The sequence below is a fragment of the Pantherophis guttatus genome, chromosome 8, assembly GCF_059756535.1.
Source record: "Pantherophis guttatus breed Tessera chromosome 8, ASM5975653v1, whole genome shotgun sequence".
Taxonomy (NCBI): Eukaryota; Metazoa; Chordata; class Lepidosauria; order Squamata; family Colubridae; genus Pantherophis; species Pantherophis guttatus.
This window is the reverse complement of record NC_142070.1, coordinates 82,912,295-82,930,672: the sequence shown is the minus strand read 5'-3', so window position 1 is coordinate 82,930,672 and position 18,378 is coordinate 82,912,295. Positions and strand designations below refer to the sequence as shown.

The 18,378-nt window shown below is 42.5% G+C and overlaps 2 protein-coding genes across 16 annotated transcripts in view; one reads left to right on the top strand and one right to left on the bottom strand.

The window, feature by feature from the left end:
- Positions 1-854: 854 nt before the first annotated feature.
- PACRGL (parkin coregulated like) overlaps positions 855-18,378 on the top strand; it is a 36,208-nt gene continuing 18,684 nt past the window's right edge. The window contains exons 1-10 of one of the 10 annotated variants that reach the window (XM_087874990.1): positions 933-1,053; positions 1,569-1,702; positions 1,868-1,972; positions 2,071-2,222; positions 4,096-4,163; positions 5,474-5,564; positions 7,350-7,484; positions 11,578-11,685; positions 12,837-12,917; positions 14,495-15,205. In XM_087874990.1, coding sequence (XP_087731116.1) covers positions 1,927-1,972; positions 2,071-2,222; positions 4,096-4,163; positions 5,474-5,564; positions 7,350-7,484; positions 11,578-11,685; positions 12,837-12,917; positions 14,495-14,551 — 738 coding nt within the window. In that variant the 5' untranslated portion in view covers positions 933-1,053; positions 1,569-1,702; positions 1,868-1,926 and the 3' untranslated portion in view covers positions 14,552-15,205. Of the gene's footprint in view, positions 1,063-1,568; positions 1,703-1,867; positions 1,973-2,067; positions 2,223-4,095; positions 4,164-5,473; positions 5,565-7,349; positions 7,485-11,577; positions 11,686-12,836; positions 12,918-14,332; positions 15,206-18,378 lie in introns of those variants that run through there. The other 9 variants (XM_087874985.1, XM_087874992.1, XM_034436009.2 and 6 more) reach the window with 9 other exon arrangements.
- KCNIP4 (potassium voltage-gated channel interacting protein 4) overlaps positions 15,282-18,378 on the bottom strand; it is a 267,229-nt gene continuing 264,132 nt past the window's right edge. For all 6 annotated transcript variants that reach the window (XM_034436007.3, XM_060688929.2, XM_060688933.2 and 3 more), the window contains 2 exons: positions 18,044-18,106; positions 15,282-17,006 (listed from right to left, as the gene is read on the bottom strand). In XM_034436007.3, coding sequence (XP_034291898.1) covers positions 16,959-17,006; positions 18,044-18,106 — 111 coding nt within the window. In that variant the 3' untranslated portion in view covers positions 15,282-16,958. The remainder of the gene's footprint in view (positions 17,007-18,043; positions 18,107-18,378) is intronic.

Genomic DNA, 18,378 nt, shown 5'->3' with positions numbered 1-18,378 from the left:
GAGAATAGCTTGACTCCCTCTTCTTTGGGGCAGCCCCTGAGATATTGGAAGATGCTATCATGTCTCCTCTAGTCCTTCTTTTCATTAAACAAGACACACCCAGTTTCTTCAACCGTTGTTCAGATGTTTTATCCTCCAGTCCCCTAATCCTCTTGGTTGCTCTTCTCTGCACTCTTTCCAAAGTCCCAACACCTTTTTTTACACTGTGGCTACCAAAACTGAAAACAGTTTTACTCTGCTCTTACTGCAGATACCAAAGGGGTAGCATCAGAAGAAAGACAAATATATATATATATATATATATAAATAAATAAAAAGGAAATGAGGAAAAAAAAGATAAAGCGATACAATTCTATGCCTGGGGTTGCTCATAGTTCTATGGAATTCCTGTGGGAAAGTTCTCTCTATGACAGTATTTCTCAACCTTGGTAGCTTGAAGATGGGTGGACTTCAACTCCCAGAATCCCCCAGCCACCAGCGCTGGGTGGGGGATTCTGGGAGTTGAAGTCCACCCATCTTCAAGCTTCCAAGGTTGAGAAACACTGCTCGATGGGGCTCCAGATTTACCCACACATTGCAACCCCCGTTGCAGCTTATCGGAGCCCGCTTCGTCCGTGCAATGCTGCTGCGGCGTGCACAAAACCCTCCCGCGTGGATAGCAGAAGGGGATGGGATTGCACGCAGCGAGGGATTGGGCGCCCCTCCTTGCAAATCCCGTTTCTCAGGGTTTACGGGTTTCCTATTTCAGCACCATAAAGAGATACGGACTTCATTTCCCAGAATTCCTCCAACCGGTATGGCCGGCTGAGGAATTCTGGGAGTTGAAGTCCGGCTCCGCTGAGATTGACAAACACCGCCGCGGACCTCAAGAGGGCGCCGGCGTTCCAAGCGCGGACGCGTTTGGGCGACGTTTGGCCTCGCCGCCGCCCCGTAGTTCCCATAGCAACGGCAGGGCCTCCGTGGCCTACCTCGGTTTGTGCGACGGGGTTTTCCTCCCCGGTTCCCCGCCGGAGTTAAACGGGAGGCTCGCTGCATCCCAGGAGACCCGACGCGGTATTCCAGGCAGGCCTATCCGCCCCCAGAGCATGTGCAGACGGCTTTTTCCCGAATCCCTCGGGAGTGGTGGGGGGGGGAGGCTTGGCTGGGCTGTCCTTCCGCCTCCTGGGATTTCCTGGTGGTCTCCCATCCCGTCCTGGCCTCGCCTATCACAGTAGTCGTGTGAGGTGTGGGCGAGGGGGCTCCTGTGCAGTCCAATATCAAGGCATTCCTCTTGCCTTGTGCCATGGGATCTCCTGGTGGTCTCCCATCCATAGACCAAGCCTAGGCCATTTTTTTTTTAAAGCTGGAAGGCTAAAATTGCTTTGTGTTGCCTTTTGCTTGGGATCTCCTAGTGGTCCCCTGTCCATAGACCAAGCCTAGGCCATTTTTTTTTTAGCCAAAAGGCCACAGTAGCTTTGAATTGCCCTCTGCCTGGGATCTCCTGGTGGCTCCCCATCCTTAAACTAATGGGCCCCGTTCCTTTTCTCAGCCCCAGGGCTGAAATAGGCTTCCTGTCGCCTTCTGTCTAGAATCACTGGCTGGACCCCCCCATCTGTGCCAGGCCTTTTTCTTGTCTCCGGGACTGAGCTGGCCACCTGCCTGGGATCTCTTGGTGGTCCCCCATCCCAGCCTTAACTACTGGTCTGGTGCTCTTGGCCTGGAGGTGATCTCACTGGAAGTTGGGGGCGGTCATGCACCTACCCCCCTCCCATCCCCTCGCCTCTTCCCACCCTGCCCGCACCCATGAATGACCTCCCTCAAACCCTGGGCTGACCCCCAACAAAGCCCAGAAGCCTGAGCCGTCCATCTCCCCCATGCTCCTCTGCAGATGCCTGTTTGGTGCACCGGGATGAGGCCCCCCTCCCCTTAGGACGCCCCCAGGAAGGGATGCATCGGGCCAAGGAAGCCGAAGGTGCCAGAAAAGCAGCAGCCGGTACTCGCATTTCTCTTCTTTGCTCTCTCTTTTCTTCTCTCTTCTTTTTTTTAAAGAAATGGTCCTGAATTATGATTTTTCTTCTTGGTATTCAGCAGGCAGCGCAGGGAAGAGAACGTCTCCAGGCCGTGGAATGAGAGAGAAAAGCGAGACCCAGGAGAGGAAGACCTGCTCGGCTCCTTCTCAGACTTCGGCCCTGAAGCCACAGCCTCGGCCAAGCGACCGACTTAATCCCAAAACCATCGATCCGGTGGGTACAGGGCCAGTGGAACTCTTCTTAGCATCATTTCCTCAAGCAGGTCCAGACTGAGGAATAATTGTCTTTAAATGTTTAGAGAGGGCCAGTCAGCTGGCAAAGCCAAGTCTTGTTGCATTTAAATGCATAAATTGCATTCTGCATCTAAATGCAGAAGTTGCATTTATTCATTGCTACTACCCCAGACTGTGCTGTCCCTTTCCAAGCGTCACTCTTGATGTACATCGAGCTGCCTGCCGCTCCTAGTTGTTTTCCTGGTATCGTGTCCTGAATAATAGACAGTGAAATCCTCAGACTGGGAAAAGCCACTGCCTGAGCAAAGAACACGATAGCACGACACCCTCAACACTGACACCAGAAGCCGTGCAAGATTGGAGGATGTGGAGACACCTGGCCCACAGAATCACCAAGATTTGGACATGACATCATCATCATCATCATCATCATCATCATCATCATCATCATCAGGTCAAATTGCCAGGCTACCTGCCTTCAGGAAAGTGGGTTGCTTCTCTCATTTGCTCACCTGAATTTGGGACGTCCCTGCTAAATTCTACTTCCTCCCGGCAGGGACTTTCCAGGAGGTTCCAGTTCTAATGACAAGATGTTTTCTGCTGAAATTGACCGCAAGGACAACAACAACAACAAACTTTTCTTCTAGCATCAGATCTGGTTGTGAATTGGAGCAGTCCAGCCTTTTCACCTGCTGTTCAGGAAGCCTCTTTGGCCCTTGGCTTGATTTCTGTTAATTCCTTTCAAAAGCTTTTACAGCATCTCTGATCCTTGGGCTTAGTTGCCTGTTGTGGGGGATTCTCCTATCACTTTAGCGTGGCTACCTTCTCAGCCCTGGAAAGATATGAGACTTTATCCCACCCCAAAGCTGACATTAGAATTAGAGAGTGTGATTAGTTTTCCCTACAGCGGAACCCAACAATGACAGCTAAGTGCCATTTGAAAAGGAACTTTTTCTAAACTGACTTGGATTTAGAGTGATTAAACATGATAATGTTTTTAGCAATCTCCAGATCTTTTGAATATATCCAAATAAATGCTCCAAGAGACAGAAAACTCCTACTTCATGTATGCAGGAGTTTTAGAAGTACATTATAGGAAGCTTAGAGATTTAATAAATCCCTTTGTATTATCAGTTCTTTTTATCTTGGCTGAAAGATTCTTAGTATGTCTAGTTTATTGTATTTTTTCCCCTCTTTCTCTTAATAGTCCATGGATTATTTTCCAGTCTCTACCTGTATTTTGCTTTCAAAACTAATGTGCCTATTTTTATATATTTTTTAAATATATAAAATATATTTTATTTATATATGCCCATTTGCTGCCCTTTCATTTTTTAAAATCTCAATTTGATAAGGAGCGATTCTTAGCCCACCATTTTGTTCTAAAACTCTGGAGAAGGTTTTGCATGAAATCATCCAATGCTGGAACGTGGGGTTGGCAGCTGGCTACTGTTCCTTGGCTCCAAGCAGTCTTAGCAAAAAGTTAACTCTGGTTTAGATCATATATATTAATATTAGTAAGATATATATTGTCTTATTAATGCTGGTAATGCTCCAGCTGGTAAAAAGTTTGCTTCTTCATGTTCTTTAGGTCAAGAAGAAAAATCACATAATCTTTTGTCAGCTGAAAGTGTTTTGGCCTGTGCACTCGTTCTGATTTTAATCTTCATTCTGAATATATATTTATGTTTTTAGAAGAATATATCCTCAAAATATAACATATCTACTACTGTAAAATTTAAGCACCTTCAAATGCCATTGGAAGGATTTAAATTCAGTAGGATTTAGAAAAGCTATGTTATTCCTCTATTAGAATAATAATATGCTGACCATATTATTTCTTTTTGTTCTAGTTCAATATTCAGTCAAGAGTACCTTCCGCCTTTGCAGCCATTTACTCTAAAGGGGGCATCCCTTGCAGGTAATATCTGGGACCTGGTGAGCAAATTAAATTTATGGAAGCACTAAATGTTAAATTGAATCAGTATTGCTTCATTTGCATATTAGTATTTTAAAGTGCTTTCCACTTTCTAGGAATGCAGTCTTTCACTTATCGGGGAATAAGATGGGCTTTGAATTGTACTACATGTAGGTTAAAAGAGCAATAATCCAGAGATAATATGATTAAGAAAAGTTAATTTTACTTGTTTCTGGGAATGCATATTGCTTAAACATTTTTCCAGAAACAAAACATTTTTTAAAAAGCTTTTTTTAGTTTTGCTCGTGGCTGAATTAAAATGCTGCTGTATTCCCATTATTTCTTGTGGCTGCTTTAGAATAGTACACATTTTAAAGTAGTTGTTACATTTTTGCCTCAGTCCATAAAACTCACATATTGCATTTGTGATTCTTTCCTTTAATCTTGAAAATATCAATTTAGGCCCTTGTAGAAACACTACTTAATTTCTTATTTCTATTTGGAGTGATTAAATTTACTGGAAAATTACCTTTCATCCTGGTATGAAAAGAAAGAGGCATGTGCATCTCCAAAGTCATTAACCAAATAGTGAGGATATTCTTGTTGGATTATACTGTGAGTTTTCATCTTAAAATGTTTGCATTTAATACATTGCTAGAAATGTGATAGTTCTGTTCTTTTCCTGATTAATAGTGGTGGAAGATTGTACATTTTAAAAAAAATACCATACTTAATAAAGAAAAAAATAATTCTTCTATTTGTGAAGTTGTAAGAACTGAAGGTGGTAAGGTAGAAATCTGTTGGTAAACCAGACTGAATGATTATGTAAATATAGAACAAATGTTTACAACTCTTAGAACCAGAAAACAATTATTAGAAGTTTATTTATTACTACCCCCACCCCCTCCCCCCAAAAGTGGTGATTTCTGCTTTCTTCAATTTGTAAGACTTTATGGATTTAAGAGTGTCTTCTTAAACCCTCAATCCGTCCAGGCTTTTGACAGGAGCCCCTTTAGTGGGCAATACACTGATTTCTCACATTTTGACAGGCACTTTAAACCATCCTTTTTCAATAGTCCTCCTGTTAATGGTGTTGGTTGAGAGCCCATGAAACAGGATATATTTGTATGATTTTGCTAAAATAAAATGTACTAGTTTTGTAAAAGGTATTTTAGAAATTTTGACATTAAGTGAAAAATACAGGAAGACACAAATTCTCCCTCTCCCAGGCTGTCTCTGCTTTCGTGTCAGTCTTGGCAGCTGCCCGGACAAATCCCTGTTATTTATATTTCCAACGCTTTGTTTTATTTTAGATTAGTCCATGGCTCCATAAGGCACAAATTGCAATGGGACAGTCACCCTGCAACACTTCCGTTTGACCCTCTTCTTATTAATTTAGCAGAGGTAAATCATTTGGGGGGATATCAGCTTTTTAAGTTTGGGAAAGAATTCCTGCAATTTGTATTTTCTTGTTCACTCTGTTCAAAGGACAAGGGGAAGCTGGAATTTTCTTAAAAGTGATGTATTACAACCCTCCTTTTAAAAAAAAGAACACCAGAAAAATGAAAGTTATAATTTTATAAAGAGCACTGAAAGCTCAGTGACAGTTTTGTCAAATATATGCACAAAAGAAGATGGCATAACAAGGGATCAGCTTTGTTCATGTAATTCTTCTGTTGCTTGGCTAGAGGCGGCCATGGAGTTGGGGCTTGGGGAAACGGAGAAATCTAGAATGTTTTGGGGTAGAAAGGCTAGTAAAAATGAATTGATCCCCAAACTTTGAATCTTTGGTCTAAATCAGTGTTTCTCAGTCTCAGTGACCTTATTAAGATGGGTGGACTGGCTGGGGAGTTCAAAGAATTGAAGTCCACGCAGCTTAACATTTCTGAGTTTAGGAAACCTCAGAATTGGTCTGAATTGCTTCCTTTAAAAAATACAAGCATTGTATCCTAACACATCTATGCCATTTTTTGCAAAATTCATATAAAGACATTTCAGGCACAACATTGCAAGTTGTGAATCGTTTATTGCCTAGTATAGAAAAGTAATTTATATTGCAATTGTTTACTGCTTTAGATTAAAAAGTTTACAAATGAAACAGTTGGGTAACTTATTTGCCCTCTCCCTCTACTACATTCATACTATATGTACCATATTTTTCAGAGTGTAAGACATTCCTTTTTCCTCCAAAAAAGAGGGTGAAAATCTGGGTGCATCTTATACTCCAAATGTAGCCCCACCCAGCCTCTCAAACAGAGGTTTCACAGGCTGAAAGGAGCCTCTGAAAGAAGCTTCAGAAAAAAAGCCTCAGAAATGAAGCTTCAGAAAAAAAGCTCTGTTTTGGAGGCTTTCAGAGTTTCAGAAGTTTCAGAGGCTGGAAAAAAAAAAGCAAGGCACAGAGCTCACAACCAAGAAACCTGTTGCTAAAATTCACCTCTGGGAACAGCTGACTGGGGGTATTCCAGGAGGCCGATCCACCTGCCAATCAGCTTTTTTCTTATTTTCCTCCCAAAAAACTAAGGTGCCTTTTATACTCCGGTGCCCCTTATAGTTCGAAAAATATGGTAATTTACTTCTGCACACTTCTGGATTGTGGATCCTCCCCCCCCTCCCCTTTTCTAACCTTTCTTCTTAGGGTTAGGGTTAATTTTGAATTTATCACACTGGAATATTCTGACTTTGCAAAAAAACCACCCTACTCAGAACTGCCTGTTATCTTAACAGCTCTGAGGTCCTTGGTTAGGACTTGAACTGTTAAGTTTTTACCAGTCCCAGACTGTGAATCGAATTGGAGTTGAAATCTTAAATAGTAATTAGTTCAGAATGAGCCGGGCGCTATTGTTCTCAGAGCAATACTTATCAAGGCATGCCACTAGCACTGATTACAGTACTTTCTGAACAAGGTATTTGAAATGTCTGAAAAAGAGAGTCAGAAATTAAACCAGTGAGAATACACAGGGTTTTCTTTTCTTTTCTTTTTTTAAAAGAAAAACTACCTGGCTACTTCTGTAAAGGCAGAATGCCCTTGTGGAACATTGCAATGCTAGATAGACCCAGAAGGGGGCAAACGTACATTTGAGATGGAAGGAAAACTCTGAATTCTTCCAGTATCTGGTCAGTGGGGTTTTGTTAGGAATTTCAGAGGCGAAGGGAGCTGTGCATTCATATTGTGTGGTGTGACTCCGGCAGGGGCTGAAAGAAACCAGGCACCCGTATACCTTCATCTCCCAGGAGGGCTTCAAAGAACTGCTCTCGGTGGAAGGCGCTGCTCAGAAAACTCTTCCGTTGCTTCCTCGGCTCGTTCCAGTCTTAAAAGGTGCTTTGGTAGGTCTCTCGGATTGGAGAACACAATCACAGATTACGCTGCTCTTTTCTACTTTCTGGTTTCCTGAATCCCGTTCCTAAATCTCCCAAAAGGCAGGGCTAAAATACACGTCTTTGGAAGAGGGAGGCGGCCTCCTTTGCTTGGCCTTGCGGGGGTCTAGAATGCCGAAACAGGCGGACACGTTTTATGGTCCGATTTTTATCTCTCTGGATGTCATCGTGGCATCTTCCTAGATGTTTTCCAGCAATGTTGTTGCAATGGAACTTGCTGTATTATACCTTCAGATCCATGATTCTCAACTTTGACAATTTGAAGATGTGCGGACTTCAACTCCCAAAATTTCCCAACCAGCAATGGAGTTGAAATCCACACACCTTCAAGTTGTCAAAAGTTGAGAAACCCACTGTTTAGGAAACACTATCTTAGGAAACTCCAGTTCCATCACAGACATTGTGTTTGAGTCACTGTTTTTTAGCCCATTCTGGAAAAAGCCTTTCCAGGAAGCACCAGGTAGAGCTTAAAAATGTAATTAAAAGAGGAGTCAACTTGCGGGCAAAACATTTTGAGCTATCCTCCAACCGAAATAAGAAAGTTCCTGCCTTCATATATCGCATTGATATTTTTTGCTTAATGCCTCCTGTTTATCTTCTGAGAAAGGTGAGCTGAAGGTTGACAGAAATTACCCAGGGGAAGAGGGATGCCTGCAGTGACTGTCAGCTTATGTGTTTTTCGTAGACGTCATTAAATAGCAGATGCGGTGGATGATTTTTTCCTAAGTCATTTCAGGTTAGGTTACAGCAAGTTTGATTTGTGACAACTCCTTTTAAGAAGTCCATTTATGAATTTAGGAATTATGCCCCCGCTACCATCCCAGAGCTTCCTGCCATCTATTAGTATTAGCATCGCAGGCTTCTTCCAGAGGAGAAAATGAAATATAGTTGTTTTAAACAACCATGTAGAATTCTTTATTGCCCAAGTGTGATTGGACACACAAGGAATTTGTCTTTGGTGCATAGGCTCTCAGTGTACATAAAAGAAAAGATACGTTCATCAAGAATCATAAGGTACAACACTTAATGATAGTCATAGGGAAACAGTCAATATAAATCTTAAGGATACCAGCAACAAGGTTACAGCCATGCAGTCATAAGTGGGAGGAGATGGGTGGTGGGAACGATGAGAAGATTAATAGTAGTGCAGACTTAGTGAATACTTTGACAGTGTTGAGGGAATTATTTGTTTAGCAGAGTGATGGTGTTTGGGAAAAAACTGTTGTTGTGTCTAGTTGTTCTGGTGTGCAGTGCTCTATAGTGTCGTTTTGAGGGTAGGAGTTGAAACAGTTTATGTCCAGGATGCGAGGGGAGTCTGTAAATATTTTCCCAGCCCTCTTTTTGACTAATGCAGTATCCAGGTCCTCCATGGAAGGCAGGTTGGTAGCCATTGTTTTTTCTGCCGTTCTAATGATCCTCCGAAGTCTGTGTCTGTCTTGTTGGGTTGCAGAGCCAAACCAGACAGTTATGGAGGTGCAGATGACAGACTCAATAATTCCTCTGTAGAACTGGATCAGCAGCTCCTTGGGCAGTTTGAGCTTCCTGAGTTGGCGCAGAAAGAACATTCTTTGTTGTGCCTTTTTTTGATGACGTTTTTGATGTTAGGTGTCCATTTTAGGTCTTGAGATATGGTAGAACCTAGAAATTTGAAGGTCTCTACTGTTGATTGTAGTTTTCTCCCCAAAAACGAGCTCTTTTTTCAAATTACCCCATTAGTTATTCTCTTCCTATTACACTTCAGCCCTCGATATACGACCATAGTTGAGCCCAAAGTGAGACATTTGTTAATTGAGTTTTGCCTCAGTTTGCCACCTTCCTTGACACTGTTATTAAGTGAATCTGGTTTCCCTGTAGACTTTGCTTGTCAGAAGGTCGCAAAAAGAGATCATGTGACCCTGGGACTCTGCAACTGTCATAAATATGAGTCAGTTGCTAAGTGTCCAAATTTTGATCATGTGACCGTGGGGAAGCTACAGTGGCCGTGTGAAAAACGGTCCTTAATCACTTTTTTCAGTGCCTTTCTAACTTCGAACGGTCACTAAACGAACGGTTGTAATTCAAGGACTACTTGTACGTTTCTTCAAGTTTGTTGAAGACTTTCCAGTGGGACTACTTTGTGACCACAACTATCGGGTTGGGTGTCCACAAAGCGCTCGTACCGACAAAGTGACCTACTAGGCAAGGTTGGGGCCCAGTCAAAGCATTTGGGGAGCCAGGCTGGTGAGAAATCAGGCCTTCCCTCCATTGTCCAGGCCAGCGGAGTGCGAGACCGTCCGCACTTGCAGTCCTGAAGAGGAGATGCCTCCTCAGAGCCCGGATCTTTCCCCCCAGTCAGAATAAGGCATTTGTCAACTTGCAAAGCTTTCAAGTTGCCCTGAGCAGGAGGGAGGGAGAACTGAAGTGAATTCCATACATTCTTCCTGACCGCAATCAGAAGGAGGGTGTTAGGTTTCACAGCCAGCCAAAGTGGTTAATTGGAGAATGTGATTTATGACATGGCCAGGGAGGAGGGGAGAGACAGGGTCATAGGGAAAGGTAAATCTACGTGGGATCAGTCCTAACTGCACCTGAGTATTGCCGGAATGTTGCTCCTAATAATTGACTGTATTTCCTTTGAAGTTTGGCTCATGGCTCATGAATTAATTAGGGCATCTTTCGGAAACTTGACAGCATTATCATCAAATAGGGACCTTTTTAAAAGCTACTGAAATGCGTTGGCTTCACTTTGTTAGCCCTCGAGAGCCAAATGGATGTGGCAAGCGATCAGGGGTTGAGATTGTGAATATTAAAAAGTGTGCTTCATTGAAACGTGTAAACACGTACAAACATATAATGTGTAAACTTATATAAATATATAAGGTGCAACATATTAGTATCGTCTGGAACGCTACACATCCTCTTCATGATCTGTTTTCATTCTGTTCGCCTTCATCTTCTGAGGGGGGAGGGGGCGCTGCGGGGTATCCGAAGCAGAAAACATTCAGGTTCAGCCAGTTTTCTTCCATAGAACATCGACCTTGTGAACTTTCAAGTTATTATGTATACATAATATATTATATAGTATATGTGTATATGCGTGTGTGTATATATATTGTATATATAAATATATTTATATATCTAAATATATAGAAATATAAATATTTGTTTTCTGAGGTTTTCGCGGGTGTTTGTATGTAGGTCTTTGGTTATTCGGGTTTTCTCCTGTGTAAAATTGGAGGTTTCTTGGCAACATTTCGACGAAGTCTCATTCGTCATCTTCAGGCTGGTGTTCTCGGCTTCGTGCTCCTAGCCGAGAACACCAGCCTGAAGATGACGAATGAGACTTTGTCGAAACGTTGCCAAGACACCTCCAATTTTACACAGGAGAAAACCCGAATAACCAAAGACCTACAAATATAAATATATAAATACACACACTTACCGGTATGTATGTATGTATGTATGTATGTATGTATGTATGTATGTATGTATGTATATGGGTAGATATATACTTCCTTTGGAGAGCAGGCAACAGAATTTCATTTTTAATGTGGGCCAGTGTGCTCACAGTGAAAAGTGACAATAAAGGCTACCTTATATCTGTATATATTTACACTCTATACTGTTTAAATATAAATGGTGGCAGTCTTCTGGAAGAGAAACTTTAAAGCGAATTGTCCAGTGCAGTCAAAAAGCTCTTACTTAGAAGAGGAGGGCGCATAGTTTGGGCCTCCCCAGATCTTGGTGAGGTGCCCAGCCTTCTGGAATGCAGCCCCCAGAATGGAGGGGCTCCAAATCACCAGCGATTGCAATATTTTTATATGACTTACTTAAGAGGATTGTCACATTAGCAGGATTCACTGAATGCATTTCTCAGTTACACTAAAGTAATGCAATTTTGTTCTGGACCTTCTTCTCTGGATCCCACCTAATTATTATTATTGTTATTATTATTTTTTGAGGGGTTGGAGGCTGCTTGTACAGCTCACCCCTCTGCTTTTTTAGTGAGTGATTCTTAAACCACGTGAATGTGTGTTTATTCCGTTTCTTCTACTTCTAAAAGGCCCATTCAGACGATGAAGTCTTTAGAAGAGGACTGAATGCTTTGGTCCAGTTGAGTGCTGTGGTTGGCTTTTGGCTTAACAGCCACCTGAAGCATCTCCTTTCTAGTGTGAGTATAATCCCAGTTTAATGCTTAATCCCAGTTTACCAGAATTCCTGCTTATAACTTGGTTCTCAGTTTCCCTGGTTTGCGGCAAGGGAGGAACTGTATCGTAAAAGCCATCCTACTAATGGACAGCATTTTCTTGGCTCTTTGGCCCTGTTAACAGGGGGTATATTAAAAGATTAAAATTCCTTTGGAAATTGGAGTAAGAAGGTGCTGCAGGTCAGGGTGTTTAAGATGCATTAACTGGATTTGCTCCTCACCTTCAGCCCTAATGTCATTTCCTTAGTTTTAGCGTGTTAATCCAAGCCCTCGGATTTCAAACCATCACTTACTATAATATAGAGCAGTGTTTCTCAACCTTGGTAGCTTGAAGATGGGTGGACTTCAACTCCCAGAATCCCCCAGCCAGCGCTGCTGGCTGGGGTATTCTGGGAGTTGAAGTCCACCCATCTTCAAGCTACCAAGGTTGAGAAACACTGATATAGAGGGTCTACCTATTCTCCAAAGTGCCAGAGGGCAGAACAAGAAACAATGGAGGGAAACTAATCCAGGAGAGAAGCAACCTGCAATTGAGAAATTTCCTGACCGTGAGAACAATTAATCAGTGGAATGAGCTGCCTACGGACGTTGTGGCTGCTTCATCACTGGAGGTTTTCAAGAAGAGCTTGGTCAGCCATTCGCCTGAAATGGTGTAGGTCAGGGGTGTCAAACTTGCATCATCATGGTGGTGTCACATGACGTATCGGGACTTCCCCCCCTTTGCTAAACCGGGCGTGGGCGTGGCCAGTGCGTGAGGCATCCTTCCCGTGGGCCGTAAGTTTGACCAGCCCTGCTGTAGGGTCTCCTGCCTTGAGCAGTGGGTTGGCCTGGAGAACTTCCAAGATTGCTTCCAACTCTGATATTCCGTTATAATCTACAAACCCGTCCATGTGTATTTATTCCTGAAATAAATATTCCTGATTTATTCCATTCCATGGTTTAAAAATCACATCTGCTGCTAGAGACATGCACTTGCCTGTCTGCACTGTAACACAACTGTATCCTGCCTAGGTCAAGGAAGGCCTTTTGCTAAGCGAAGAGGCTGTCCTGTTGCAACATTTCAGACCATTTTAAAATCTCACTGTCCTATTTGCCTCTTCATTTTGGCCCCCCAGCTTTCCAAGAGGCAGATGAGCAAGAAGTTCAAAGAACAGACTATGGAGGCTTTGCAAAAACTGGAGCAATACGGCGGAAAAGTAAGGGCAATCGGTTGATCCCCTCGGTTGGTTTTTACCTGCATTGTCTGGTTGGGTTTTGTCTGAAGCCGGTACTGTAGCATCAAGGAGAGCAGGATTGGGCCATTCCATAAGCTTTTGCCGATCTTACATTCTTATTAGCGCATATTTGCAATCCTGTCCTTCACCACTGAAACGAGCTGCTCACTTCTGCTGCAGAGGCAAACGGGGTCCTTCTCTTGATTGCAGGGGCATCGTTAATAAGTGGGCATCCACCATTGCCATAGATTAAAGGTGAGGGAAACTTGGCGATGGAGTTTTCCCCTGAGACAGAAAAGCTGTTCTCCCTGTCAGCAATTCTCAGCAATTTCATGTAGTGTGCGCTCATTGGAATTCTCGAGCCGATGATTGAATGCAGGGACTCTTTGAGTTTTTTGCCCTCGTGTCAGAAGCACCGAGGAGCTTAAGGGTCGAAAGGATTAGCCAGTGACATCGTTTCCCTGGGGAGGCCCAATTTGGAGGGGGGGGGGCTCCTTTTATGTCCCTGGCAGGAGCTGGAGCGAAGGACAGGAGCTCAACCCCGCCCCACGGCAGCTCTCGGGTCTCGAACGCGGGCTTGCTAACCTCTTGCCCGGCCTCCCAACTACTCTTCAAGTTATGGGCATTGATTTGAAGTTATGGTAGTGTTGAACAAAGGGACTTACAACCAGAATTTAAAGGTTACAGACACCAAAATGCCACTGTGAGGAAAAACCCAGGGGTCTGGCAACCAACCTGCACTTACAGCCAAAGTTGCTTCATCTCCCACCCCCCATCTTCCCCTCCCCCCATCCAAGGCCTTTTGGCCTCCTGCAACCCCATACCCCAGTTGAAGTTTCCCACCTTGTTTCTTCTGTTGCCAACCAAGCATGAACGGATGTGCCCTTCCTGGAGTAGCTACTCCTTGCCACTTCTGCATCCTCTCCCATCCTTCAGCAGCCACCCTGCACCTCCCCAGCCTTTCACAAACCACACACACACACACACACACACACACACACACCCTTCCCCATCTGCCAGCATCCACCAAATGCCACTACACTCACGCCATGCCTCCCCCGCCACTCATGCGCCCCTCCTTCCCACACCTGGGAGCCGCCCCTTACCTGCCTGCTGGCATTCTTGCAAATTTCCTACAATTTGCAACTTCCTTTCAGCTTCCCCATTGATTGTTGGAAGCTGGCAGAAAGTTGCAAGGGGCTGCTTGCTTAATGACATACGATCCTCGCTTAATAACGGCAACGAGGAGGGCTGGGATTGCCACTGCCAAGATCACGTGATGTCAGGCTTCATGACTGCATCCTTAGCGACAGAAATCCCAGTCCCGATTGCCGACATTGGCTGAGGACTGCCTGTATATGGCGTAACATTGGTTTATTCTTATTTCTTCCTTCTAGACTGATAGCTGGAACAGTTAGTGTTAAAGCTTGGATTCCTTCTAGAGGTTCCCAGTCCATGTCCCACAACAGATTGGCCAAAGTAGAAATAATTTGTTTTCAAGTGAAGAGGGAAACTGACTTCAATACAAACCTATTTTTCAATTCCTATTTTATGAACAGGAAAGCCTGACTATTATAAAGGCAAAGATTCCGACCTATTCTTCAATTTCTTCCTAAAGAACGCGATGAAGAGGCTTCTCTTGCAACTGTGTTGGTGTTACTTATTTTTCTAGAGTGCATTTTGTTCTGTGATCTTTCAGGGAAAGAAGCGATTAATATTTTAAATTAAGACGAGTGTCAAGAATAAAAGTGTCCTGGATACTTAATTATGAAAAAGGCTTAGGAATGGCACCATCTTTGCTTTAGTCCCTTTTCTGGGGACTGAAGGGTTTGCTGGTTTGTTAAAATTATTATGAAACCGTAATTATTATTATTATTATTTTAAAAATTGTGCACCCTTTACTTGCTAGGCTCAACCCTTGAACCCTCAACTGTGCATCTTGATTTTTACTAAATTCAGATGCTGCTGCACGAGGGCGCTAAGGACCTTTTCCACTGCTGGTTAAGGAGGTCTTAAAAGGACCTGAAATCGCTAAAGCTGGAAGGGATTGTTTCTCAGTTAATATATTTGTTGATAAGAGGTGGTTTCATTTTGATAGTGTTCTTAAAGAGCCCACTATTTTGTAGGTTCTGGATTGGAAAATATACATAGTTTGCTCTTTTGGGACAGAAGTCTTTTTTCCAGGGTCAATGTGCTCAGAATACTTTATGTCTCCATCAAACACAAAGATTTTCATGAGTATTAAATAAAAATAGTTAATTGCAGCACAATCCCCAAGTATTAATCTTTATATAACAAACACACAGGTACAGTCCGCTAAAAAAAAAAGAAAAAGAAACCCACGCCTTCCGTGTCTTCATTTTTATTATAAAATGTGCACATTTAATTCTCATGGACATTCTACAACAAAGTTTAGATGTACATTTATTGTACTACTCGTATTTCTACAGTGGCAGTCATAAGAGTAGCTTGACTCTCTAAGCCATCTTGCACCAGATTAGATGCCATTATTAAAAATAGAAAGAAAAAAAAAATACAACAGTTTGCAGCATTTTTGTACATCTATAAGCTTTCTGGAACTTCAGTGCAAAATGTCACGATTAATGCTGGCATATGTCTTCTATCAGTACTTATAAGCTTCTAGCCAGACAGTAATTTAATATTATTTTGACTATCATGAGAAATAGGGAGGTTTTTTTGTTGGCTAGAGTCTGTTCTGTCTCTCCCTTTATAGTTTTTTTTTTTTTTTTAAAGGAAAAAAAGAGGGGGGAATGCCAACTTCTACCTCTCTCAACTTAGATATTGTGCACTTGTATTTTTCCCTGTGGCTGTGGCAAATTTACTCTTTATTCAAATCATTTTTCTGCTAATTTTCTGTCATTCACAGAACACTCTCTCGTCTGCTTTTCACCTTGTGAATAATAGTAATTGTAGCTCCTGAAAAATCTACAGCTCCTTCTAAGTAGACATGCTAATAAACTTCGAATCTTAGTTCAGTTTTGATACCAGAGAAGAAAAATCCTTCTTATAAATGAGGCTTGATTGTCATAATTGTGTCCTGGTCCATATTTTGAGCAGTCACATACTGGGACCATGAATGAACCTCTCTTACTGGTTCCCCATCAGTCTTTACTTTGACTTCCATCTTTATTCCAATCAAAAACTGGCCGTATCCATTAATTTTCACCTTTGATTGGGAAGCCCAAACTTTTATCTAAACTACCTCCTGGGTGTTCACTATATCAGTAAATTTGTCAACGGAATAAATTTATCATAGGCAGTGGTTAAATAATACATTTTTTTTTGTTTTTTGCACAAGAAAAGCTGTTATAAAAAGTGTAGATCTTGAATTGAAAAGAGTAGTATTAAGGAATCTGATATTCCTCTCAGGCGAAACTAAGGAAAACTCTTGTGTGCCAGTCCCTTATGGAGACTGAAGGAATTTTTTTTCTACCCACGGGGAGAGCCTGGAAGCTATTTAGGTTGTCCCATTCCCACAATGACTCAATAGGAAGCCAGCATCTGAGACCGCTAACAGGCTGCAGGATGGATTCCCCCTTAAAATGTAATTGCCAAAAGTGCCCCTCAAGTTGAGAATTATGTAGGATGAGCTTCACACAATAAGGGACTGTGGAATTCAGACCTGATATCATGGAAAGTTGTCTAACAAAAAAGCTTGCCTCCTCCGCCCCCCCCCCCCCCCCCATCACTCCAAGACCTTCGCTGTGGAAGTTGGAACGGCAAGAATGCAGTTTCCCTATTGCTGTTTTCTTTGGATTGTTCTATGACTCAAATGACATTTTAAAAACGACTACGAGAGCATTGTTGAATGACTTCGCTTTACCTCAAACTAGTGGAAAAATACAGTCTCCGAAGGTGGGCTTTAATTAAACAAAGCTTATTTGCATTATAGACATCTCAGTGCAAAGCTGACAATTCTGATTCCTACGTGGCAACGCTTCTATCTGTGTTGCTACAGAATTGTTCGTATTGTCCACTGATTGAAGGGAGAGCGGCTGGAGGTTAAATTACATTTTCAAAGAGTTGCATGGAACGCATTATGTTTTCATCCTACAAAGAAGAAAAAACCACATAAAAACTCTAATTATTAGGAAAAGATATTTGACACCAAATTCTTAACAACACCAACATACAGTTATGGATATAGTGAATGTCTCTTTTAAGATGTAACTACTATATCTATCATCTCCATCTATCTGACTATCTAACTATCATCTCTCTGTCTGACTATCCATCCATCATCTACCTACTATCAACCAGCTAGTCAGCTGTATCTCATCTGGGTCGTCTTCCAAAGTCAAACATAGCCAAATCAAGGTCCATCCTTCGATTCTTTGATGGCCCCCGCAGCACCTCAGCAAGCCTCCTGTTGGTCTCTGGAGATACAGACGAATGTTCTTCTTCATCTTGTTCCACAAGGGGAGCATTAATGCCCCCAGATCATCAGCAGTGGGCTGTGCAAGCAGTTTCAGTTTGCTCCCCCAGTCGTGGGAATATGCCCTTGTGCATTCAAATGTCTTGCTTCCCATTAATAGGGTTGGTAGCGCTTGCCATTAAGAGGCGGAACTTGGGAGCAAACAAGATCTGGCGTAATATTTAAGTATCGACTGATCAACCGTACTAATGAAAATAGAAATATCTAAACAGCGGCATGAGTCATCCCCTAAAACAGGCAGACCCTCTGCATTCCAGAAAGATGTCTGTGTCCCCTAAAATCTCCAAGAATCTCTGAAACTGAGCAGCAAAATAGCAAATTCCAATTATTCTGTTCTCTGTTCTTTTTGCATATTAAACTCAAGAAAGCAAAGCTAAAGTTTGGAAGACCCAGGGCATAAATTTCATCTACTTTCCCCAGATGTTACCCCTGCATCGCCCACCCATTATCCTTCCGGTGGCCTTCAGAAGCTAAAAATGCTAATAAAATGTGTGACAAAATTCACAAGCGGGGAGGGGGGCAGTCCCTCCCATCTTCATGCAGGGGCTAAACAGTCATTTGTTGGGAACAAGTCAAGAGTAGAGCAAGTGTTTGTGCAAAGCTTCAATGCTTCCTCATGGCGCTACAAGTCCCTCACCCTTAGACCACTTACTTTTTGACAGCTTTCAATGAATTCATCTATGGTAACTACACCATCCTTGTTCTTGTCCATTTTCTGCCAGAAATAAAACGGTTGCATAAGTGATTTCAAACTCTTTTTTCCCCAGATGCTTCTGGTCAATTTTTTTAAAGACGTATCTGTGGATGCTAAAATTCCACTAAGAGTGGCATTCCTGGTTCCACCGTTAGCTTCTGTTCTTGATTTTATTTTACTTTGTTTCCTTATTTTAGACATATTTGGAAGGTGATACATGCAAGAAAAATAAAAGTCTAGCACGAGACTTTTACTTTCCATTGAAGTAGCTTTAAAGCATTCATAAATTAATG